Genomic DNA, 26,591 nt, shown 5'->3' with positions numbered 1-26,591 from the left:
ATTGCTTTTATAATCCGAATATAGTAAAAACAAGTTAACTTGGTTATTATTGTTTCCACGATGTCGGTCATATATAAAGACTTACGTAATCCATGTGGGTCGATTGATTCAGTTACTAACTGAGCAGAAAATATACTGGGCTAGAGCCATAATAAAATGTTAATATCAATATTTACGATGTTAAGATTGTTAATAAATGTTTTTAACAAAATCTTCTTCCATACCAATATAGCTCATTAACGATTTATCGTACCCCTTGTAAGGAAAGTTGAACATTTTTAATAATGCATGGATTTTAGTTCTGAAAATTAAACAATAAACATGTTGTATTCCTGACAAAAAAGGTTATATTACATAAAGACTCGGTAATCCAATGATCGGTTATCATGAGTTTTTTTAATCGAGCTCTTGGTTGACTATACTGGATTGTATTATGCAAAGAAAGTATCATTCCAAGTCCGGAAGTCATTACTCATTAGTGAGACCTCTTGTCTTGCCTTAGAGTTTATTATTCCGTCGGTTCCGGTAACAATTAATAAGGCTGATATGGATGATGAATGATGATCACTGTCTACCTATTTTTAACCGACGATCGACAAAAAAGGTGGAAGTTTTATGTTCGTTAAAATTGTTTCCTACCTACTTTACATATATTTATATGTTCACCTATATTTCCATCAAATTTAAAACATTTTTTTGTTTCAAAATATAAGTTTGTATTGTAGGTATAGCTACTTCTAGATTGGTCCCTCTAGCGGACCTACCAGGGGGCGGAAAGGACGGTCCGTGCCCCGGGCCTTGGGGGGCTCCCAAGACAACTTTGCGTTTGACGCAAAAGATCGTACAAACATTGCAACACTTGTATATATTAAACCCACTTGCCTGGAGGAATGACTAAGGTCGGTCTAGCATTTCCTTAAAACTTGCAGCGATTCTGCCAATGTAGATGACTATGTAGTCTGCAAAATCTAAGTGATAAATGTAATCGGTGTTTATGTTGACACTTCGACATTTCCTGTCCAAAACCTTGAACTCATCTTCGAAAGCACAAGTAAAGGATCGTACAAATATTTCAACACTTGTAGCGCCAATCGACCTGAATGAATGGTGAATGAATGAATTAACGGCCCTGGTCTCGATAGGGTCAAAAACTTTTTCGTAGTCCAAAAACGCTAAGCAGAGAGCTTATATTCCTGGGTTTCCTGTACAATCTGTCTTAATATCCTTTTTGAAACCCAGCTTATTCTGAAGGTTAAAATTAGAGGCGATTATTAATCACCCTCGAAAACAGCTTACAGATGTGGCTCAGAAGATAGGTTCTGTAAATTTTCTATAAGCATTTGTCATTAAGAGATACCCTTATCGTTTGGCCATGTCCGCCTGTCTATCGATTAGTTAAATAAAGTTGTCAGAAAGGTAAATCAGTGTATGTTAGAACTAGATTCACAAATATAACTCAAAATTAATGATTTATATTATAAAAAACTTCAACCCCTTTGTAACCCTTTAGGGGTAGAGTTTTGAAAAATTTTGAATTAAATTTTTTTGTATTATTCTGGTATTACTTACCAATTTTTACAAATGTAATGTAATTTTAAAAAAAATTAAGGACTTTCCATACACACTTTCCACCCCTGTTTCACTACCTTCTGATTTAATTTTCACGATGAAAGTATTCTATAACCTTCCCCGTATTAAGGTATCAAACCTTGCCAAGTTTCATTTGAATTCATACAGTAGTTTCGACGTGATGCCCGGTCAACATAAAAAACGAACAGTTAGACAGACAAAAAATAAAAACAAAATATTTTTGGCTTCCGTATTGATGATATATAAACTATTTTTTTTTTAATCTTCAATGTACAGAATTGACATGAAATATATATTTTTCACAAATCCCATAATACAGGAAGAAAATTTTTTTAGTGCGGATATTTTTATATTTTGTACATAAACAAAATTTAATGATCACGTATTTTTTCTTTTTTTTTTTAACTCAAAAATAACAAAATTATCGTTAGCTAAAGTTATTTACTTTTGAACAGAATTTTAGGGTTACCCTATTGTGCGTTTATTTTATTTTCGTTTGATACCTAAAGAACGTCACCAGATCACTTTTAAGCTGAATATATCTTGTTTAGCAATAATATGTACATTATTTTGTTATTTTAGAGACATAAATTAAAAAAAAAAATTACATAAAATGTATCGAACTGTTTGTAGATTTATATTCTATTAATGATACAGAACCACGAAAAAAAATATCCGCACTAAAGACCGAATCACCCTGTATAATATTACGGGGCGGGGATCGAACCAATGATAATTTTATACTATAGATCAGTTACTTCCATACAAAATCACCTATAACATTGAGATGTGGAAATTTCCTCTTTTGAGCGCCTCATTTTTCATGACCTAGTAACACATCTAACAGTATTTAACATCATTGGATAGAACCACCACCCGTCGGTGGTAGTCCGACCGCTCTTACTGTTGAGCTATTGAGGTTCTAATCTACTTTATCTCTGAAGGTAAAGTAGCTTTACTTTAGTTTAGCTACTGTACATTACCTTTAAAGGTTATTTATTATTTCGGTTCTACGGTCTACCTACACTATTTGTCACAGGCCAATATTATTTAAGCCGCGCCTCCACTACGCTACGTTATCAAAATATGCCTTACTGAGATGATTATATTATTGATTAGTCACTAATTATGCACGATCACAGCAGCTAAGCAGCCCACAACTTATTAGTAAGTACAGTATAATCACAGAATACATATTATGGTATGATATGGTAAGTAAAACCAAGTCAAGTGATTAATTAAAATATGAGTAACGCAGTGGTCAGAATAAGTTACCTATGCCAAGTGGCGTGCGCAAGGTTTTTAACAAGGGTAGTGATTTTTTCAAAATCCGTAGTTTTTGCGTTAAATCGTAACGAATAAGCAGGAAAAATAATCTACCTCTTTGTAATATTAGTTTGAATATTGGCTATTTATGTTTACATGTTTTAAAGTATGTAAATATCGGACTAGGTATAATGCGGTTATCAACAAAAAAAAAGAAGGTTTATGTGTTGTATAATAAAAATATCATTGCTCAGGGTTTCCACGCTATTAAAATATAAAACTTAGGTACTGTTATTTTCCAAGAAGTAATCTGTTTCTAGTGACGTGATAGCCCAGTGGATATGACCTATGCCTTCGATTCGGAGGGTGTAGATTCGAATCCGGCCCGTGGCATGCACTAACCTTTCAGTTATGTGCAAATTAAATATCACGTGTCTTAAACGGTGAAGGAAAAACATCGTGAGGAAACCTGAGAATTTTCTTAATTTTCTACGTGTGTGTCTGCCAATTCGCATTGGGCCAGCGTGGTGGACTGTTGGCCTAACGCTCTCTCATTCTTAGAGGAGACTCGTGCTCAGCAGTGAGTCGAATATGAGTTCTTAATCTCTTTCTAAGGTAATTCCATTATCGCATAAAGAATTCTAACGAAACACGATCTAATTCAGACACCCAGGAATTATGACTAAGGTTCAGTTGTCGAGACTTTTCCTCTTATGGTTGTAGAATGTGAATGTCATTCATGAATAGATATCAAGGTGTCTGCCGCCGTATCCGTCATGTCGCAGTGCTTAGCGCCAAACAATACAGCAGTGGTCGTGGGTTCATTCATACTTAGCTGTAGAAGTTACAGGTCGGAGGTCCTGATTTCGATCTCCGGCTGGGCCGATTGAGATTGGTCCAGGTCTGGCTGGTGGGAGGCTTCGGCCCTACCCTACCTGCAATGACGTAGGTACTCGTAATGTCAAGCAATTTAGCGTTCCTGTACGATGTTGTGTAAAAATCGATAGGAGTGTAGATTTTCATCCTCCTGGCTCCTCCTATTATGTTAGCCCGCTTGCATCTTTACTCGTAGATTGCATTATCACTTACCATTAGATGAGATTGTAGTCAAGGGCTAAATTGTAAAGAATAAAAACAAAAGGCTTAGGTGACCTTATTTTGTGAATCATCTATTTCTATCAGTGAAGAAGTAAAATTAAGTAAGTACCTACTATAGGTATATTTTTTCGATAATTTATTTATCTATTCTAAAAATTTAGCTCTTCTTGGAGCTCTGTATATTATGTTAATAAAGCATGTACATAAACCTCAGTCCAACTATTGTAAGGACCTGCCTCGCTAGACGTTAATTTTCTGCCAAAGTATATGATCAATGATCTAATGCGATTATAAAAACTGTCTCTATAGTATCGATGTTTCATAGTTGTAATCGTGTTCGTCGGTTAAAGATCTCTGTAAAAATACCTTTTTGTGTAGTTGAATGTTGTAAAAACGGGCAAAAACTTCTAGTTTAGTATAAGATATATACCAAATCTAAGCTCGTTTTCCTCAGAAAATGACAGAAAATTTCGTTTGTGAATATGGGTGCGATACACGTCCTTCTATATAATTGGTCTGAGACATAAACGTAATATAATTAAATTAAAATACAATAGGCGCGTGTTATCAACAAAAAAACTAATCTTTTCTTGATTTGTATGTAATAGTTAATTAAAAGATCTGAAGTTGTTACAATACGCAAGTGAACATTCGGCTGTACAGCGTTTGGGAAACTCCGCAATATTTTTTCGTCTAAAATTCCTCAGTGCTTAAAGAAGTCTTTCCACAGTTTGTGTTGCGAGTGATGACTTATGTAAAATCCAAGACTTGGTCGCTAACTATGGGCCACATAGTTAAAGGCACAAAGTCACTCACTCATGAAGCGTGATAAGCTCGCAGTTTCTCTACGTAATCGAATCAGAAATGAGGACGTCCTCAGAAGAACTAAGTTTAACAAGGACATAGCTTAACAACTCGCAAAGCTGGAGTGGCAACGGGCGAGAAATATAGTCGAAAAAAAAAACAATTTTGGTCGACCCCCCAATAGGTGGACCGACTATATCAGGCGGGTTTCAGGGATGAGGGACCCACTGAATGAAGGCTCGAAACCGTGTTATTTGGAAGTCCTTTTGAGAGAAGCCTATATACAGACGTTAATCTGGTGATAATGATGTTGATGATGTTGAAGCTAGTGAATAATATGTACCTATAATAAGTAAGTATGTCATTATAATATTTGAAGCTTTATCGTATGAGATTATATAAAACTAGCGGACGCCCACGACTTCGGTCGCGTGGAATTCAGTTTTTCACAAATCCATAGCCTATATGTTGTTCAGCGTAAAATGTATTTCCATTTAAAATTCAATAGCCGCAGCGTAAAGGAGGAACAAACATACACACTTAGTACTTGCACACACACACTTAGGCACTTACACACAAACGCCTAATATTAGTGTGATGCGTGTACATGTAGGTAGTTGACAAAAAATTACCATGAATATTTCACACCAAACATTATAATGCTGAAATTCCGGGCATAGGCTGAAGAACTCATCCATCACCACTCGTCCACCATAATGCGAAGAAAACTTGGCACCGGGAGTGGGCTCCATAAAATAGGTAAACAAAAAAAAATAAACCTTGGCTGAGTTGTGGGCTCTTCTCAGAACAAGGCGCGTTTGGAGTCCTCGTAACTTTAATTTTTAAAGTTTTCGACTTTACTTACTACCAATACGTAAATCATAACATAACTTGACGTTTTAAAAGTGCTTGTAAAATAAGCCCAATTAAAATTAATGAATTTTGAATATGAATGGGGATGATGACTACGTTTGAATAAATTGATTTTTATGATACATTCGGGTAAATAAGGTCAATGTTAACTAATTTATACATAAAAAGCAAAGATTGTCTGGATATTTGCAAAATAAATGAGATTATAAAATTTCAAAATCTATTAAAAATCTTTTATCGTAATTCGATGAAAATTCATACAGTTTCAGCTTCCTTACATTAAATGTGACATATTTTTTATATTTTATATGTGACAATAAATGAACTATAAACATAAACGCACAAATAACAATAATATAAGTAATTTTGTTTGAACGCACATACAAATCTGACGATCATTACCTACGACGTCATTAATTAGTGCCATTTTGTATGGGGCGTTTTTCAGGGATCCGTGGCAGCGCCGCAAATCTGACCCTTTAAATCCCTGTAGCTCCGAAAGTTATGATCGCAGATACCCTGTTACTTTTACAAAATTGCTTTACTATTAGCATACTCTTAATTTATATACAATTTAAAAAACTGTCATCATCCCTATTTTGAATTTTTGAATATCCGCAGCTAAAAGAAGCGGTTAAACTTCGGTTCGAGGATGGATCGTGATGATGATGATGACAATGGGTTGTGTGACCTATGACTTTTACAACAAAAGAGTGTACCAAAATTAGATCATCACTTCATCAGTTTATTGAAATGAATAAGGAAATGTTATAATTAATTATTGACGGACATGTTATGATATTTTAGTATGCAGATTTTTTTCGGTTAGTCAGACAAATTCGCGAGGCGTAGGCGAAGGTGATTGCTATAAGGAGACACATTATGAGTTGAAGGCGCGTTTCCCTCTTCGCAACACGGACGGACGGACGTAAGTGTTTGCAGTGGCCATTTTATATTAAGTATCTTTAATTTTTTTTTAAAAAATTACAGTGATAAAGTGAAATATCTCTTACCAATTCAAGTGAAATAGTTAATATCCAAGTTCCAAATTTAAACTTAACGGATTTATTTAGTTTACATTTCTTTATAAATTAGTTTTACGGCTCTGAGTTCTAGCCCTTTCGCCTATTATGATTTATTGGATACTTAACAGGGAATATGTTAATAATTAATAAGTGTTTAAAATGAATATTTTAATGAATCCATAAAAATTAAAAGAGTTTATAGTGTTCTTTTAATGACAAAAACACATTGTGTTATTATAGACAGTGAATTTATACGGCACTAGTGACCTACCCCGGCTAGCACTGGTAACATGAATCTTTTACAGCAAATTTTGAAATTGTAATATTCATGTTGTGAATTAACCCTTACACTAACTATTAAATTAACACGTATCTTAACGCGGATTTTTATAGAACTTTTGAGATGATGACATACTATTTTCGTGTAACTTTAAAACATTTATATATATTTTTTTATTATTTACAAGTTAGCCCTTGACTACAATCTCACCTGATGGTAAGCGATGATGCAATCTAAGATGGAAGCAGGCCAACTTGTTAGGAGGAGGATGAAAATCCACACCTCTTTTAAACCTCTTAGATTCTTCTTAGATCATGGAATCAAGTATAGCCAATAGCCATGTGTTATAAAGATATGTTAAATAATAACTATGTGTAATGTGTACATAATATTATACTTTATTTACAAAGTTACGTTCGTGTTAGTCATTTCTATTCATTCAGGAACAAACAAAATTACCATTGCAAATATATGTTACAATTATGCTTCTGTATTAGATTGATAAATGTAGATCATTAGGTAGGTAATTAGTCTATACCTACTCCTAGTTGTCCACCTACTGTTGTATTCAGATTGTAATTGACTAATTTATATCTATATTTATATTGACGGCCGCGTGGCGCAGTGGGTAGTGACCCTGCTTTCTGCATCCACGGCCGTGGGTTCGATTCCCACAACTGGAAAAATATTTGTGTGATGAGCATGTTTTCCAGTGTCTGTGTGTATTTATACATTATATAAGTATTTATATGTAGTATATAATTGTATATTATTATTATAATATCAACTATCTTAGCACCCATAACACAAGCTACTCTGTATGCTTACTTTGGGGCTAGATAGTGATGTGTATTGTCTAAGTATATTTATATTTTATTATGCTATCCTACCAGCTAATGTTATAAACGCGAAAGTTTGTATGGATGTTTTTTTACTATTTCATGTAAAAGCTACTGAATTGTTTTGCCTGTAATTGAGATAAAGAGAATATACTCGTTATTATAATTATCATGGATTAGATGTTCGTCTAATTAATAGCCGAGCTAATGAGGGTGATGACTAGGTTTGAAAGGAGTGTGTATTTCATCCTACTCCTAATAAGTTAGCTTGCTTCCATCTTAGATTGCATCATCACTTACCATCAGGTGAGATTGTAGTCAAGGGCTAACCTGTAGAAAATTAAAAAAATAATATAAAGAATATATTGATTTTTATGAGGTATTAATAACTACGAGTAATTAATACGTAAAAATCAAAGATTATCAGATGGATGTTTGCAAAATAAATAAGTTTAGGTATAAAATTTCAAAATCTATTAAAAATCTTTTATAATAGATGAAAATTCATAAATTTTTAGCTTCCACGTTAATGTATAACGTGACATTTTTCAATAAATGAACTATAAACATAAACGGAAGAATGACAAAAATATTTAAACTCCAATATAAATCTAACGATCGTTAAATTATGTTCAACGACGTCATAATTTCGTGCCATTATGTATGGGGCATTTTTCTGGGATCCGTAGCTCCGAATGTAATGATCACAGAAATCATGTTACTTTTACAAAATTGCTTTACTATTAGCATACTTATTATTTATATACAATTCAAAAAACTGTCATCATCCCTATAAACAATTAAACCAGTGACTGGAATAGTAAAATAAAACGGAGGAGGTTTTATTCGAAAATTGAATCATTATAGGTAAGGCTCTGATTGTTTTGAAAAATAAATAAAAAAACTTTAAATTGGAAATAAATGCAGCGTTCATGTCTGTGCAATGCGTTAATTATTTTATTTAATTTTTTTTGAAGACATGGGACATCCTTTACGGTGTAATACCCTTGCCTTTTTCTCATGTGAAAAAAATAAAATTAAAAAGCGAGAATTTAAAAAACAAATAATACATACTTGATTTATTTCAGAAAATAATTGTAAATTTGTGACCGTAACTTTCATATATTTCAACATTAATTGTTATTGGTGTCTTCATCTTCTGAGAATGGTGATCCTAATTTGGAGATGGATGAAATTTTCAATCTGTTACCATCGAAGTCCAGACGCATTTACTTAAATACTTACCTACGAAAAATTTTATAAGTGAAGAAAACAACAACAAATGGATTCACTTACGAAAGGAGTTTTTAAAAACTATTATCTCCCACGTTTACCTCATATACTCGTTATTCATCTTCACAGTAGTCGGAAATTATGTTACCGGGTAAAAGCATTTCCCATAATATCCAAAATTGTATACTTTGTACATTTAATTTTCAATTAAATAAATCATTGAATATTGAACTAAACTATTTTATTTTCTCGCAATCGTAGTGAAAAGCAGAGTGTAACACGTGGGGCTAAAACCATTATATACTCGGTTTCTATTTAGGCGGCCCTCGACTTACGTCTCAGGCCCTAAAAATACCTCGTATATAATGGGTCTTTTTAGCCCCTTGTATAACAATCTACTACTTATTTAATGTTTCTGTACGTCCCTCACGGTCTTAAAATCTACGGTTCCCGCAGGATGTGAAAAGCCGAATATCGTATGTAGCCTGCGTCCTCACTGAAATTAAAATCTTTCGTTAATTCTATTAAGTTATTTATTTATTTTTTCAGATGGAGGGGAAAATATATCTAGCGTCTTTGGCGCTTATAGCGTTGAGCTACGGCGTTCAGGGTAAGTGTGAAATCTATACTAATATTGTAAAGCTGAAGAGTTTGTTTGTTTGATTGAACGCGCTAATCTCAGGAACTACTGGTGCGATTTGAAAAGTTCTTTTAGTGTTAGATAGCCCATTTATCCAGGAAGGCTTTAGGCTATATATTATCCCCGTACTCCTACGGGAACGAGAACCACGCGGGTGAAACCGCGCGGCGGCAGCTAGTCAAATATGTATTTCATAAATTACTAAAAATGGTATATTAAAGGTCACGCGCCGAGGCCTGTATGTTGAACTATACGCACAAACACATTTTCGGATGTTGGCTAAGAGATGCAACGAGTAATTATAGTATCACGTTGATGGCTTTACAATCGCTAAGGAAATCAATAATGTTTGACATCTTTAGGCCTTAGGAGAGTTAAAAAAGCGATACGTTAAAATCAGCGTTGATTAAAAGGTTCCATTTCCAACGCCCAAAATGGAAAATGCAACAATTTTCGAAAGAATGCGTCGTGTTTAAAAACGCTGTCGCGTAAACATATACTTGGGAATGCATATTTGTTGTATTTGAACGCTTTTTTAACGTCTGTTAAAAAACTTTCGTGCGAATGAGGGCTTAATTTATCTCTCGTCTTTTCGTTTCAATTTACCTGCCGGGGTCTACATCTTTTAATTTAGCATCAACGGTGGAGTGTAGAAGATTTAGTTCCGATAATTCCAAAAGCTCCTACAGATTTGAATCAACCTACACCTTGTCTTAATTAGACACCAGTTCAATAACCTTGTAACAGCGCCGGACCGAGGTAAATTTTAGAATGGAGTGAGATCCAATTATGGCGCCTTTCCTGTTTGCTCCTAACATTATATACTAGGGACGTTTGAAAAGTTCGTAGCCTAATTTATATCGGAATGTCATACATTTTTAACCGACTTAAAAAAAAGGAGGAGGTTTCTCAATTCGACCTTTCGATTTCGATTCGATTCAAGCCGTTTAAATCATAAAGATTTTAACTGGATTTTCAGATACTTCTTTCAGATACGGCTTTAAGTAACACAGCACTAACTTGACCGCCTTCAAACTGATCAGAAGGTAGCACATACGATGTTATGTTTCGCTTTTAATTTAATGGAAACTTTTTTATGATTTTAAGGTCGGTTGTTCTTTTTTATTATTTTTTTTTAAATTACCCTCATGTTAAAGCTACATTATTCAATGTATATATATTAATAGAATAAAATTTTATGCATTCGTTACGTTCCCCACGCGATCCCTTCAAACAAATCGTGACTAGATACTCGTATTTTTTAACATGAAAAAAAAATCGAGTATCTAAATCTTAATAATAAACATAATCACTGCAATGAAGAACTTGAAGAAGAAAGGTTTAGCAAAAAGGCCAGTGTAGAATAAAGTTCGCGGCCGAAGGCCGCGCGTTTTTTGCGCTTGTGTAAAATGCCCAGCCATAGTCACAGTCAGAAGCCCTATCACAAACCCCCGGCCGAAGGCCGCGCGTTTTTCACGCTTGGGTAAAATGCCCAGCCATAGCCACAGTCGAAAGCCCTATTACAAACCCCCGGCCGAAGGCCGGTGTACAACAAAGTTAGCGGCCGAAGGCCGCGCGTGTTTTGCGCTTGGGTAAAATGCCCAGCCATAGTCACAGTCAGAAGCCCTATTACAAACCCCCGGCCAAAGGCCGGTGCACAATAAAGTTCGCGGCCAAATGGCAGCGTTTTTTGCGCTTGGGTAAAATGTTCCAAAAAGGCAGAAGCAGTTTTGCGTGTTGGAAAAGTAATGGTCTTAGCTTTTTGAGATTCGCGGGATGTAATTACGGTGGATTACTAAAAAAAAGGCGTAAATATAAACTCTGCTTAATAGTGAAATCTGCTGCGATGTTTCAGAGGACAAATTAAAGAAAAATGGCCATGGTCATTGAAAAGAAAAGTTTTGTTTCATCAGGATAATTTGGGAGTTTCTGCTATGCTTTTAACAAACGTGTGAAACGTTTGTTAAAGCATAGCAGAAATTCATCAGTATAATTTAGAATTCTTACCTTATTCATATGATCTAGTCTCGTCTTCATCAGACTTTTATCTATTTCCGAAGCTAGAAAAAGCACTTATCGAGTTCAAAATTTTTATGAAAGTGGTCTATGCATTTTCTAAGAGTTTAAAGAAAAAAAATAGCTGGTATAGAAATGTTTCCAGGCCAACAAAATAAGTGTATTGAGCTCTAAATAAAGTTGAAAAATAAATTAACTAAAAAATTATAGCTTTGTAGTTTCCTGGTTTACTTAGGCTACAAACTTATGGAACGCGAAGATTTTGACCATATTCAGACCAATTGAAAATCAGGCACAATACCGTCTCTCGATTACGTAGTGCCCGGGTGCAATCATCACCCTAGCGCCGCTTAGTACCTATAGAACCCGCGCGACGAGTGGCGCTTGGGCGCCTCTGAGATCGCGGCACCCGGGTGTAAGGCACCCCATGCACTACAGGTAAAGACTCTAGCTCACGAAGCGCCCGGGTGCAATCATCACCGTAGCGCCCTCTATTACATGTATATATCCGGGTTAAAATCAACGCACTCCCTGCACCATAAGTAAAGAAAGACGCCTCTATTAGAAGTAAATTCGCGCACGTCGCGTTCATCTCTTTGCTTTAAATATAGACGATCGATTTAATTTATTTCTTTTCGATCGTCTATATTTAAAGCCTTGTCTTTAACATTTCGGCGCACCCTAGGATTTGGCGCCTGGAGCGACCGCTCCGTTCGCCGTATGGACGGTCCGGCCCTGCCTTGTAATAAGAAGATGACTTTAAAATCGTTGCAAATTTTTTGTTTTTCGACTGCTCGAATGTAAAGTACCTACGAGTACATATACACTGACTATATTTATATGCACTTACCCCTAACTAAAACAAGTGGCGTTAGGGTAGAACTTTTCTTTGTAGAACGTCCGAAAGAGTACCTTTACGACCCTAACGACGACATAACAACAGAGGGATCAAGGATTTGTTATAGTTATACATACATTTTATGACACAGACAAGATATATCATGATATGCCGTGGAATATATCAAATAATAACGGCCCTTTAAGCCCAAGTCCCTTCACAGGAAACAACGTAAGAGTCCATATTTACAAGATGCTGACGTTAGATCTATGAGCAACGAAACACGAATTTATTTTGCTATTTTCCTCAAAAAGTGACGAACTAGTGTGACGCCATGCAGATCTATTAACTGACGAACCTATTAACATATTACGTTACTCCGAAATAAGCAATGTTTACATTCCAAATATTTTACAATCTTTTTATTAGTTCTTTTTACTTTTTCCTGTTATAGTTAGTGATACCACATTCAAATTTTTTTCATTTGCCGCTTTTCATTATTCATCAACCCCATATTTGGCTCACTACAGAGCTCGAGTCTCTCAGAATGAGAGTGGTTAGGACAATAGTCTACCATGCTGGTCCAATGTGCATTAGCAGACAACCATACCTTATCAGCCGATAGACGTCCACAGCTGGAGATAGGCCTCTTGCATGTACCTCCACACACAACGGTCTCGAGCCGCCAGCATCCAGCGGTTCCCTGCAACCCGCTTGATATCCTCACAACACTGCGCTTTTCGGTGCTTTGCAGACAACACACACGCAGAGAATTGAGAAAATTCTCAGGTATGCAGGTGTCCTCACGATGTTTTCCTTCACCGTTTGAGACACTTGATATTTAATTTCTTAAAATGCACACAACTGAAGAGTTGGAGGTACATGCCCCGGATCGGAATCGGAGACAGAGGTCATATCCATTGGGCTATCACGACTTTTAGGCAAATTTTGTTTTTTGTAATAATAATTAATTAAGGAGGTACCAAGCCATTTTTAACATCTCACGTGTAGTGTGTAGTTACCTATATAGCATAGTACGTAGGTGTTGATATTAATCATTTTGCAACATATTTCATTAAGCACATAATCGACGACGTAAGCATTGTTACGATAAGCTTCCGAGATCCGTCAAGTGGGCAAGGACAAAAGGTTCGTTGTGGGCGACAACTCGTTTACACAAATAAGGCTATAGCTGCTCGCAGTCAGGGTCGGAGCGCCGCCTCACGGTCTCATGATGTATGACTTACACGGATTATGTAAACGATTTACTTACCTGCTTTATACTTGCACTAATGGATGCCTAAGACTTTGTCCGCGAGAATATCGATGTTAGTTTTCTTTGTATGTGACTTTAATACCTATTTTAAGGATAAAATGCGTATAGTACCTACCTACTGGCTATCTATCCTTAGAAGATAGATATGTACGCGTGTATTACGCTTACGCTTTTTTACGCTTTTTTTGTATCCACATGAAAGTCCGTCAAAAAGTACGTCAAGAAAAGTTTTGGACCATGCTCCTCTCCCAGAATTTTTCAGGTTCGCGTGAAGTTCTTTTTTTTAACACATACCGCGGGAACCAGGATTTTTCAGGGTGTTTGAACCCGGAAAAGCCTGTTCTGCTCCAAAGCCCGATTTATCTCTATACCAATCATCCGAATCAGAATAGCCGTGAAAGCGAAAATACAGACAGACTTACTTTCTCATTTATAAAATTAGTATGGATGATTTTTAACTTATTTCGTGGTTATGAATGTTATTTAAACGGGTACATACCACGATAAAAAGACAAGATTTTTAATGTCGATATTTCGACCCAGTTGCATGGATCGTGGTCACGACGGGACTGAAGTTGCGAGATGAGAAGTGAAGTCAGCTGTTAGTATGGATGGATCAGGTACCTGGCCTGTAGCCATGCGGCACTGATGATTCCTTTACTACAAATGATTTTCTTTCTAAAAAAATGTATGGGAATGACTGATCCAATCGATAACATGATCACGTGACCTGTCGATTACGATTGTCATTCACATACATTTTTTAATTTTCGAAGTGTTTGCGATTGAAAAAAGAGAATCGACGTGCATACACGTACATGACTTAACTTTAGCTTACATATTAACCTGTTTAATTCTGTCCACAGGCCAACGTTATTACAACTACAACGCCCGGGGCTACGTTGGCCGCAACCTATTCGAGCATGGCCGCTCCATCTCCGACGACCAGGTCCGCTGCGGCCCCAGCACTTGCGGGGTCGGCGCACACTGCACACACGGCAGTGTTAGACCTGTGTGCGCCTGCTTGCCTGGATACTCCGGCGATCCACTCTCGCAGTGTGTGAAGATCGAATGTGTCGGTAAGTTTTGGTGTTCAGGGGTCGGGGCAGATTGAACACACGGCAGTGTTAGACCTGTGTGCGCCTGCTTGCCTGGATACTCCGTTGATCCACTGTCGCAGTGTGTGAAGATCGAATGTGTCGGTAAGTTTTGGTGTTCAGGGGTCGGGGCAGATTGCACACACGGCAATGTTAGACCTGTGTGCGCCTGCTTGCCTGGATACTCCGGCGATCCACTCTCGCAGTGTGTGAAGATCGAATGTGTCGGTAAGTTTTGGTGTTCAGGGGTCGGGGCAGATTGCACACACGGCAGTGTTAGACCTGTGTGCGCCTGCTTGCCTGGATACTCCGGCGATCCACTCTCGCAGTGTGTGAAGATCGAATGTGTCGGTAAGTTTTGCTGTTCAGGGGTCGGGGCAGATTGCACACACGGCAATGTTAGACCTGTGTGCGCCTGCTTGCCTGGATACTCCGGCGATCCACTCTCGCAGTGTGTGAAGATCGAATGTGTCGGTAAGTTTTGGTGTTCAGGGGTCGGCGCACACTGCACACACGGCAGTGTTAGACCTGTGTGCGCCTGCTTGCCTGGATACTCCGGCGATCCACTCTCGCAGTGTGTGAAGATCGAATGTGTCGGTAAGTTTGGTGTTCAGGGGTCGGGGCAGATTGCACACACGGCAGTGTTAGACCTGTGTGCGCCTGCTTGCCTGGATACTCCGGCGATCCACTCTCGCAGTGTGTGAAGATCGAATGTGTCGGTAAGTTTTGGTGTTCAGGGGTCGGGGCAGATTGCACACACGGCAGTGTTAGACCTGTGTGCGCCTGTTTGCCTGGATTCTCCGTTGATCCACTGTCGCAGTGTGTGAAGATCGAATGTGTCGGTAAGTTTGGTGTTCAGGGGTCGGGGCAGATTGCACACACGGCAGTGTTAGACCTGTGTGCGCCTGCTTGCCTGGATACTCCGGCGATCCACTCTCGCAGTGTGTGAAGATCGAATGTGTCGGTAAGTTTTGGTGTTCAGGGGTCGGGGCAGATTGCACACACGGCAGTGTTAGACCTGTGTGCGCCTGCTTGCCTGGATACTCCGGCGATCCACTCTCGCAGTGTGTGAAGATCGAATGTGTCGGTAAGTTTTGGTGTTCAGGGGTCGGGGCAGATTGCACACACGGCAGTGTTAGACCTGTGTGCGCCTGCTTGCCTGGATACTACGGCGATCCACTCTCGCAGTGCGTAAAGATCGAATGTGTTGGTGAGTTTTAGTTACCACTGTTGTTACCAGGGTATACCCATTCTGATTAGTAATGGAAGCTAGAGTTGGTCAGTGAAATTGAGGAGCCATCTGGAGAGTTCATGATCGGGATAAATTGAGATTTTCCTCATTATTTAATAATAGCAGTGATTACACATTCTGATAAGTCTGAGAAGCTAGATGTGGTCAATGAAATGTAAGGGAAGCCTGGAATGTAAGGGAATAATATTTGTGTTGTCCCAATTATTTTAAAATAGAAAGGATTACAAATTCTGGTCCCTAAATCACGTAAACTAGAGATGGTTAGTGCGAAATCGATGATCCACCTGGAAAGATAGGAAATTCCCCATTATTAAAAAATAGGAGGTATTCATCTGATGGGCCAGTTTCTTGGTTCAGAGTAAAAAGTGTGTCTTCTTTATCATTTAAGACATTTGTTAGATTATAATTGCTGTTTAGTTTTCTTTTGATAAAGTTGAGTAAATATATATTTTTTTTATTATACAAAGTTTTTTTGAGATTAGAAAACGTCTAGAGAACTTAAAAGTTAAAGTCAGAAAAAATATAGACATTTTCGGAAATTAGTAGTGGACACACAAAAGATCATACTTTTTTTTTCCAGACAACAGTGAATGTCGCGCTCACCAGTCGTGCGTCAACCAACATTGCATCAACCCTTGTGAGGGTGCTTGTGGACACAACGCTAATTGCGATGTAAGTACTTACACTTAGTAGAACCTACTCATTTCATAATATACACATCGTAGCCTTAACCACATCTTAAGGCATTTGATGATAAAAATCAACTTTCATCCCAAGGTCCGCCAACACGTTCCAGTCTGCACTTGTCCCCCTGGCTACACGGGAAATCCTTTCTCGTCATGCAGAATTGCTGATCCTGGTATGTATATACAGTTTGTTTGAAACTTTAAACAAATAGTCATCAACATCTTTATCAGCCTATTTTAAGGGCCCACTACAGGGCCAGGCCTCCCTCCTTATAGGAGAGGGGATATGGAGCTTAGACTTACTACACTACTCCATGAGTTGGCTGAATTAGGATGATAAAGTTAAATTCATTAACTACAATCATATGTTAATTAATGACAATTACCGACGGCAATTGGCATAACGTTCTCTCCGAGACACGGGTTGTAATGTAACCATCGTCCCAAGTCTAAAAATTTTAGCTGAAAATTTCTTAGAATAGAGTAAAACTCAGTATCACACCCGGATGCAGACCCAGGACCTCGTGATCGGAAACCATATACTGGAACTGGGCCAACGAGACAGTCAAATAAAATAGTACCTACTGATGATTGATAGAAGTCAGAAGCTTTTGAGCCGAATTTAATTTCTTTCTTCATAATGAGTAAGAATACAATAGGAAAAACTAACTTACGAACTTATCCTAATAACTATACAAATCATGCTCACGTGGAATTGTGGCAAGAATACTCGCTGCATTTCCGCGCTGGACAGCCAGGCTGTTGAAAAAATGAGGCAGCCATTCTGTCACCAATCTAGGCAATTTGTTCATTTTAATTTGCAGAGGAAGCTTGCCACCCGTCTCCATGCGGTCAGAACACCAAGTGTCATGTTTCAAACAACCAAGCCATCTGCACTTGTCTCCCTGGATACAGAGTGAGTTCAAATTGTTGTTCTATATAGCCTATCCTATAACGTTAGTAAATTATTAATAATTTATTTTTTTCTATTTATAATATTTTTTTCAATTAAGCGATTGCGAAAATTTGGCCAAAAATTTTATATCCATTCTTTTTTTTCTCTATAATTTATTTATACAATACTTTTTTTGATTATTAATTATGTTTAGATAAAATACAAAATTAAATACATACAAAGTTAGACCAAGTTAATTTCTATTACAAATTCGTAAATTACTACGCTTTATTTTCACGTAGGTACCTCTAACGTCAAGAGGCAGTTTCATACTTCCATGACCATGGAATATGGTATTTGGAATAATGTTTCTTTTTCCATCTATAGGGTAGCCCGCTATCAGGCTGCAGACACGAGTGCGACTCCGACAGCGACTGCGGCACGCAACAGTCGTGTCGCGAGTTCAAGTGTGTGAGCCCTTGCAGTGACTGTGGGGTCAATGCTGACTGCGAGACTGTCGCTGCCCATCGCGCCGTCTGCAAGTGTCCTAGAGTAAGGCATTTTTATTTAAATTTTAATTTGATGTTAGTTATAATTTATTGTTTTCTAGCAGCAGGTAGATAATGTGACAAACTTTAATTAGGAGAACTTTCAAAGCTTGAGGTTAAGTATAGTGCTTGAACTTTCGTTCTGGTTTTTATTTAATTTCAAAATATGATGTCTGGCAAAATTCTACTTGACGGCCAACATTTGTTAAATTATGTTTTTCGTCATCAATTCATCATCAAGTGAATATATCTAAGAGACTATGAGAGAAAGTTAATACTTTGAATTTTTATAGTCATATACCTAACTGTTACATAACATCTCATGTATTGTAATTCGTAAAGTGGCTATAGATGTAAAGCATGTGATTTAATATGTAGGTAGGTTTACCAACTTTGACAATCGCGTACCTACATTCATGCGTAATTCCTACTTAAAAAATAATAATAAATAAAACATTATATAAAAACAAGACTGCGGGCGAGCTCCAATAGGATCTTGAACATGTTAGCAAGCAAGACTGACTCGCCGATCCTGCAGAAATCTTAAATGTAATTTGTGTACCTACTAACATAATTTTTAAGGATGTAACTAACCAATGGGCCTTTGTAGCCATAAATAAAGAAACTTATTATTATTATAAAAGGGCTACCACGGCGATCCTTACCGCATCTGCTCAGCCGAGTGCACGTCCGACAGCGAGTGCCCGAGCTACAAGCCCGCATGCGTGTACAACGCGTGTATCAACCCTTGCACTAACGCGTGCGGCGTCAACGCCGACTGCAACCTGCGCGGCTTGACGCCCGTCTGCTCCTGCCCTAAGACCCACACCGGTGATCCGTTCTCCTTCTGCAGGCCTTTCGAAGCGCGTAAGTATTACGTATGATTCATTCATTTCAGCGGCTGGCCTTGCATGATAGCGTAAGTACGAGAATAAGCAATTAGTTGTACCTATACTCAGCTGCCCCTGCATTCTGTAAAATTACAGCGCTGTATTGTTCGTTTCCAAGGCAACTTCGTTGTTAGTGACATTTTATCATCCCACTAGGCGAAAAGTTCGTTGACGAGTGTAATTAGCGGAATTGCACCCCTGGTGCTGATGATGTTGTTCATATTATGCCGTATTAGTTGTTTCTAGTGTAAGACAGTCATTGGAAAACAGACGTTTGTTTGTTCGGACGAATATGTCAGAACTCTTCAGAGTCTAAGTAAGAAGTTACCTACTTATAGTCCGCGCGCCGAATGATGATCCGTAAGACGTTTCAACTGAAAGTTGTATTAGTGATGCGAAACAATTTCTTAACAGTCATAACATAAAAGTCGATAACAGCTTGACGACGTAACTTTTGCAGCACGTTTACGCGCTAACATCTAAATTAAGTCGTCAAGCTGTTATCGACTTTATGTTATGACTGTTATGAAATTGTTTCGCATCACTCAGTCAGTTGAAACGTCACAGGGATCATCATTCAGCGTGCGAAGAATAGATAATATATTAATCAACTTGCTATTAAACTAAGCCTCATTATATTGCAGGTGACCTGTGCGAGCCAAACCCTTGCGGTGCAAACGCTAAATGCACGCCGGGCCACGACCGCACCGGCGCGGAACGCCCTGTGTGCACCTGCCCTACCGGATACCGTGGCAACGCGCTCGTAGCCTGTGAAAAGGTATAAATTTTTAAAAAGTATGACACGTTATTATCTCAGACGAATTAGATTTCACATATCAACGTAACTCCAGCCACATACGGTCGGATTTAGGGATGTGAAAGTGAAAAAATATATTATCGACACCATAACTGCGTTGCAGACTTAACAGTATAACCACAGTAGTATAACTGATCGTGTGTAGGTGGCTTAACCGATTGTAATTAACTGTAGGCTTCTTTAGAGAGCAGCAGCAGCGTTACCATATGCTGTAATAAAGATTTTTCTTTCTTTTCTTTTTCTTTACAATCGAAGCGTTGGCAATGAAGCAGCGCTGTTTTTAGTTTGATAGCCAATACCAATTTAAAACTATTCCTCTAATAAGTAACTGTCAAATTCACCACGAGATTGGACAAATTTGGGTGGAAGCTGCAAATTGCCTTCGTTATGGAGAGCGGGTTAGCCCAGCAGTGGTCGAGTGCCTCCCTAATTTTTGCGAGTTATATATACCTACCAGTGGCGAAGGATGGTAAGCCGTCCCAAAGAGAAGGAAATTCATTTCAGTGATACAAACCCCATCTCCTATATAACTAGATACAGTACATCAATGAATATGCATGAATTTCTCAAGGTAACCCAGCGGGAATCGACATGCATGAACTCTTCGCCGCTGATACCTATGACACCTGATCCTGTCCGTTAACAATTAAAAACTCTAAACGGTTTATTTCTACACGTCAGGGTCAATGCGAGCTGGACTCTCAGTGCCCGGACCACTTGGCATGCGTCGGCTATGACTGCGTGGACCCGTGTCTCGGCAACACGCAGTGCGGCGCCGGCGCCGTGTGCGTGGCGCGCCGACACATCGCCGTCTGCACTTGTCCGGGAGGTAACTATCTATGTCAGGGTCATTGCGAGCTGGACTAATTCTAAGCCAAAAATTATACAGGTCTGCTTTTACGCAACGTTCTGACGGTGCAATGATAAATAAACTCAAAAAAGCTCAACCTCAAGTTCTGTTGCTAGTTCTTACGTAGTTAATTATTCACTCATTCATTTGTATTTTTGTGTTCAGTAAAGTATTTCTTCTTCTCAACCCTAGTTAGGTAGTTAGTTAGCTAGGTTCACATGCAACGCGTGTTACACTTCTTCTCATTATCGATAGAAGTGTTATCGTTGAATATCGATACGGGTGGTTTACATCCCTACGCTGTGACAAGATCTATCAAGTGAGCGCACTATAATGAGAGCTACAGACCTTCAGTTTTAATTGTACAGTTTTGTCTAATCTAAATTTCATCAGATAAAACTGTACAATGAAAATTGTACAGTTTTCAGATTTACCTACACACTGACTTTTTAACTATACAGTTAGAACGAGCAGTTAAAACTGCAGGTGTTGTAACACGCTTATTACGGTCCGTTCAATCACCTCTCTTTCAACTCTGAAAATTTAAAAACCAACTTTTATTAATATTCAATTCAAATTGTAAAATCTCTACTTGGCTATAGTTGTAAAAGCTATCTACTTTGTTAAAATTAGTTATGAATAACTAATAAATGTGTGATTCACAGACCACCACGGAGACGCCCTCGTGAGCTGCTACCAGTCTCACTCAGAAGCCGTCTCCACGCGCTACTATCGGTACAAGCGAAACGGAAACTTCACTGAAATTGAAGAACCTCCTAAAGAGCCAACTAAACTCGCCACTGATCTCAAAGAGCCAACGAAAGCCACTGCCCCTGTTGATGATAGCCAGAAAAAGGAATAATTGACTTTAATTAAAAATAACATTAAAAACATAATAAGCGTAATTTTTGACATAATTTGCGAATTGATCCTTCGTTCTAGATCGTCTTGCCTCGAACATGGACGTGAATAATTTTTACTTTCATGTACACGAAAAATAAATTATCTTTAACATTGGATCGATTGGATGGATAATAAATGAACTTCAAATAAACTTTTTTTTTTACAAATTGCAACCTTTTATTTTCTTTACTTATGAATACTACTGCACTGCTGTTAGGTATATACCTATTTCTATTCTTACCAATGCTATGCAGGTCGATGACTCGTTGATTTATGCTAGGCGTAGGTCTAGTCTAGCATATATCAACGAGTCAACGACCCTATCTTGTGAAGAGAAAAAGACAAATTATTGTCGACGAATACCGGCGGAGTAGAAAATATCGCTTTTTCTTTCGTCCCAACGTAGGGAAAGGTTCTCAACTCTACTGTACCTATGTTTTTGGAGTTTACTCTTTAAGAATCGATTTTTCATATATAGATTTTTCATAAAACGTGTTGATATAATATAAATAAAATAGATTTTTCATAAAAAAATGTTACGTTTTTTGTGCGCAATCTATTCTGCGCACCTTTCACCATGCGCTGCGGTCAACAGCGTGCACATAGCGCGCCCGCACGCATGTGTGCGCACGCCGCGGCCTGCTGCTCCTCGGTTGCGCACATTTCACTTTTCAGGCGTAGGTATTGAGACATACATAGTGTTGCTACGGGCAACATACACTTATTCGTGCATGGGTGTTTTTTTGATTGATTAATTCAGACACGTGATATTTAATTTCATAAAATGCACAACTGAAAAGTTGGAGGTGCATGCCTCAGACCGGATTCGAACCTACGCCATCTTTATCGAAGGCAGGGGTTATGTCGACTGGGCTTTCACGACTCGTTAGCTCATCATGCATTACTATTGTAGTAGTACCTCAAAGGCAGTGTTTTGGTTGAATGCTATAAATTTTCTTAACTGATACTTACTTACTAGTTAACGTCTTATTTCAAGAAAACACAAAACCTTGATAAAATATATTTAAACCTTCCCTATGAAGAAGAATCACTTTCGTTGTGAAAATCGAAAATCTTTTCGTTAATCGTTTATTATTTTCTTTGGTTTACCTATATTCTTTGGTACAGACCTCAGACCAATTATGTGGCACCCAAATTCAAGAACTTGTCTATCATTTTCCATAGAACGTAATACTCTTTGATTTTCTGAAGAAATTCTGAATTTTAGAATCGCATTAGATCGTTGATCATGTACTTTAACAAAAAAGTAACGTCTAGCGAGGCCTCAGACCAATTATAGAAGGACCTGTATCGCACTCATAGTCACGAACAAAATTGTCTGTCATTTTCTGAAGAAAACGAGCTTAGATTTGGTATATATCTTCTACTAAACTAGAAGTTTTTGCCCGTTTTTTACTCAATTCAAATACACAAAAAGGTATTTTACGGAGCTCTTTAACCGACGAACACGATTACAACTATTTAACATCGATTCTATAGAGACAGTTTTTATAATCGCATTAGATCGTTGATCATATACTTTGACAGGAAAGTAACGTTTAGCGAGGCAGGTCCTATACAATAATTTGTCTGAGAGCGAGGCAGATCCTATACAATAATAATTGGTCTGAGGTACAGGCACACGGAGGTGAGATGAGACGTTTCGGAGGAGTGTGATCGTAAAGACCGTGACAGCAGATATTATTTATACTAATCTGACAACGACATAGATTTGAATTATTTCTATGGATATATCAATAATTTATTAATTCTGTTTTATCAGACCGTAGAACGCTCAGGTGTAACCACGGACGGTTAAAAAAGATATGACATTTGTTATGTGACAGTTGGTCAAGTTTGCAATAACGAAACGGTAGTTTGACATTTAAATGGGTTGATTGATACGTCCTGTCGTTCGATTATCGAATGATGTGAGAAACTGTGTTATTTAATTTAAAATAACTATCGAAATTGTAAATATATATGCAAAACCATGTCTGATATTAATATGGAGAAGTTTGCGGTACCAGAATTCGTACCCGAACGGTACGTTAAAGAGCTAGCGAAGTCTTGTGTCGGAGGGGAGGAGTTAGCCCAGCAGAAGGAGAAAATCCAAAGTTTAGCCGAAGAAACCGCCAGTGCCCTCAAGAAAAATGTGTATGAGAACTACATGCAGTTCATCGAGACCGCCACCGAAATATCCCACTTAGAAACAGAAATGTACAAGCTGTCTCATCTGCTAAGTGATCAACGAATGGTCCTTACGACTTTGTCTCAGGCTTCAGTTTTAGGCAACGAAAACACTTTGTCACGCGAGTCACTCGATAATCATGACTTAGAGGCCGAAAGACTCGAGGAGGAGCGCAAGAACAAACTCAATTCAATTTCAGAAAAAGTTGAGAGCTGCATGAATTTGCTGGACGTTCCTGATAGACATCTTTTACACGAAGGTGACTTATTAGAGATCGACGCTGAAGAAAACACAGCCTTACAAAGAATGCATGTATATTTGTTCAATGACTGCCTTATGCTGACATCGTGGATATCGAATAGACGCGGGCCAATGAGATACAAATTTCAAACTAGTTACCCCATAAGTACTTTAGCAGTAGTGAATGTGCGTGACCTAGGTACTGTGAAGCAGGCGTTTAAAGTGCTAGCTTTTCCAGACACTAGGGTGTTTCAGTGTAATAGTTTAACTATAAAAAAAGACTGGCTCGATAAGTTTGATGTAGCAAAAAATATGCACATTGAGAAGGAAAATTTAAAACAAAAGAAGAAGGATTCCCAGGATAAAATAAAACATGAATCATTGGAGTCTCCTAGTCTATCTGTTGAGGAGTTACTGTCTCCGCAAATTGCACCACTGCCCGATTGGCTGGCTGACGTCACTGAGGAATTAGATGTCTTTATAGTAGAGAGGCATTTTCAAAAGACTTATGATTTAATGATAAAGGCACAGAGGACATTAAGTACAGAAGAGTTTGTAACCCACCCACAGAGGACTGAGATATTAAAGAAGATTGAACAAAAGCAAAAAGTTTTAACTGAGATATTACTCAAGGAACTCGACGTCACTCACAATTGGAGTCCTAGAGGAGGGTTGAGGTCGTCACGTCACCCAGTACTCATTCTCAATAAATTCAATATGACTAGTCAGGCCTGTGAACTGTTTCTTGACATCTGCAACCACACAGTGAAGGCACATGTCAAAGCAGTGCAGCTGGAGGGTTCTATCTATAGTTACGTAAAGCAAGTCGGGGAAGTTTTCTTCTGCTCTCTGAGTGATGCCTTAACAGAGTTCATTTCATTATTTCCTAACAATAAGTTAAGCGCCTTCGTAGTGTGGGCTAGTATGCAACTTAGAATACTGATGAGTCAAATTATAAAGCAAGTATTTACACCGCAGTGTGCATTAGATTCCATATTAGAGTGTGTTCAGAGTTTAAGAGAGCAATGTACGCTTTTCTGTGAGTTCGGGTTAGATTTAAGGTTTCAAATGAACAGCTGTTTGAGATCGCCAATTATTAAAGCTTTAAGAGAGTACAAGGAGAAGATTGTAGATTCCATGAAAACTAAAGTCTCAGAAGACAAATGGACTCCCGTCAATATGCATACTAAAGCAGGAGTTAATAAATTCTTATCACAAATGGAAAATTTGGGCCTTATCTTAGTTAGGTATGTAATAAATGAAACGTGGGTGGATTTATCTAGCAGCACTATATGGTTTGCACAGTCTGTGATAACTGTGCAGAATGTTGGCCTAGAAATTGTTACTAAGGACATGATGGACGTAGTAGATGAATGTATATGTGCTATATTCAGTTCCCGTCTTAAATTCTCAACGGGTAATGATACTACGTATGCACATAAAAATTTCAAATTCATATTGGAAACTGTGATGACTCACATGATAAAGAAATATAAAGACAAAGTCGGCTATGACAATGTGAAACTATTAGATTTAGCTGTGGAATATGGTGTCCATATTGCACCACCAAAGAAGTCAAACATCACATACACAAGTAATGAGTATTTATGAGAGTAGTCAAGACATACACAACTAATGTTGGTGAACGAAAAGATTATTTTTATTACGCTGAAGCTTTAATAATGTAATATATAGACATTAAGCGTGCAAGATTTTTGTAAGTTTATTTAAAACTGATCAAATTAAAATTTATATTATATGCAAGTTAAATAATAATATTAAATTTTAATAAACCAAGACTAATGGTTTGTTTTTGTTTTTATTTTAATTTAGGAATTATTTCATGTAGGTAAATAAAAGTCAACATATCCTTTAAAACATGTATTGATAATATTTCTATAAATTATACATATATAATACCACTTTTTAATTATAGTTTTAATTTATCATTATTGACATAATAACATACAATTTGTAATAATCATTGCCTTTCACTTTTCTATAAAAGTGTTAATTATTGCATAGGCTTGAAATGAGAGTCTAAATACTGAGACATAAGGGATATAACTTGCCCCAAAATTTACAAACCAATTACCCATTGTATATGTGTATTGAATCTCATTTAATTTCTATTTATTTTCTAAAAAACTTGATTCATTAAAAGCCAAATCTAGCTAGTCATAGTAATTATAACAGTTTTATGGACTTCAAAATGGGCCTAATATATATTAAAAAGCATTTGGCTTTATAATTATTTAAAACATCTTTGGAATCATAAAGATTTGCAGACACCCTACATCACCCGCATCAAAATATAGCTTACTCACGCTGATAATTTTTTTTTTCTTCTTTCCATTGGTGAAAGACTTATCAATTGTTTTAGTAATTTCAGAGAATAGGCCATTAATATGAACATTAATAATAATCAGACAAAAATCAAATCT

At 37.5% G+C, this 26,591-nt stretch overlaps 3 protein-coding genes across 3 annotated transcripts; all 3 read left to right on the top strand.

The window, feature by feature from the left end:
- Nucleotides 1–6,461: 6,461 nt before the first annotated feature.
- On the top strand, nt 6,462–14,907 carry LOC128198295 (uncharacterized). The gene is made up of 3 exons (XM_052882785.1): nt 6,462–6,559; nt 9,558–9,618; nt 14,645–14,907. The coding sequence occupies exons 2-3, from the start codon at nt 9,558–9,560 to the stop codon at nt 14,890–14,892; spliced, it is 309 nt and encodes a 102-aa protein (XP_052738745.1). The 5' UTR covers nt 6,462–6,559; the 3' UTR covers nt 14,893–14,907.
- Nucleotides 14,908–14,972: 65 nt separating this feature from the next.
- Nucleotides 14,973–21,877, top strand: LOC112047621 (fibropellin-1). Its single transcript, XM_052882873.1, has 12 exons — nt 14,973–14,980; nt 15,033–15,226; nt 15,368–15,472; nt 15,723–15,962; nt 16,708–16,799; nt 16,905–16,986; nt 17,638–17,729; nt 18,096–18,260; nt 18,901–19,123; nt 19,791–19,924; nt 20,645–20,792; nt 21,479–21,877. Exons 1-12 carry the CDS (start codon nt 14,973–14,975, stop codon nt 21,673–21,675), a joined length of 1,680 nt encoding a protein of 559 aa, XP_052738833.1. The 3' UTR covers nt 21,676–21,877.
- Nucleotides 21,878–23,589: 1,712 nt separating this feature from the next.
- On the top strand, nt 23,590–25,955 carry LOC112047605 (exocyst complex component 8). Its single transcript, XM_024084755.2, has one exon. It carries the CDS (start codon nt 23,710–23,712, stop codon nt 25,756–25,758), a length of 2,049 nt encoding a protein of 682 aa, XP_023940523.2. The 5' UTR covers nt 23,590–23,709; the 3' UTR covers nt 25,759–25,955.
- Nucleotides 25,956–26,591: the final 636 nt, after the last annotated feature.

Source organism: Bicyclus anynana, chromosome 8 (genome assembly GCF_947172395.1).
Source record: "Bicyclus anynana chromosome 8, ilBicAnyn1.1, whole genome shotgun sequence".
Classification (NCBI taxonomy): Eukaryota; Metazoa; Arthropoda; class Insecta; order Lepidoptera; family Nymphalidae; genus Bicyclus; species Bicyclus anynana.
Note: the sequence above shows the minus strand (reverse complement) of the source record. Positions and strands in the feature narration are given on the sequence as shown.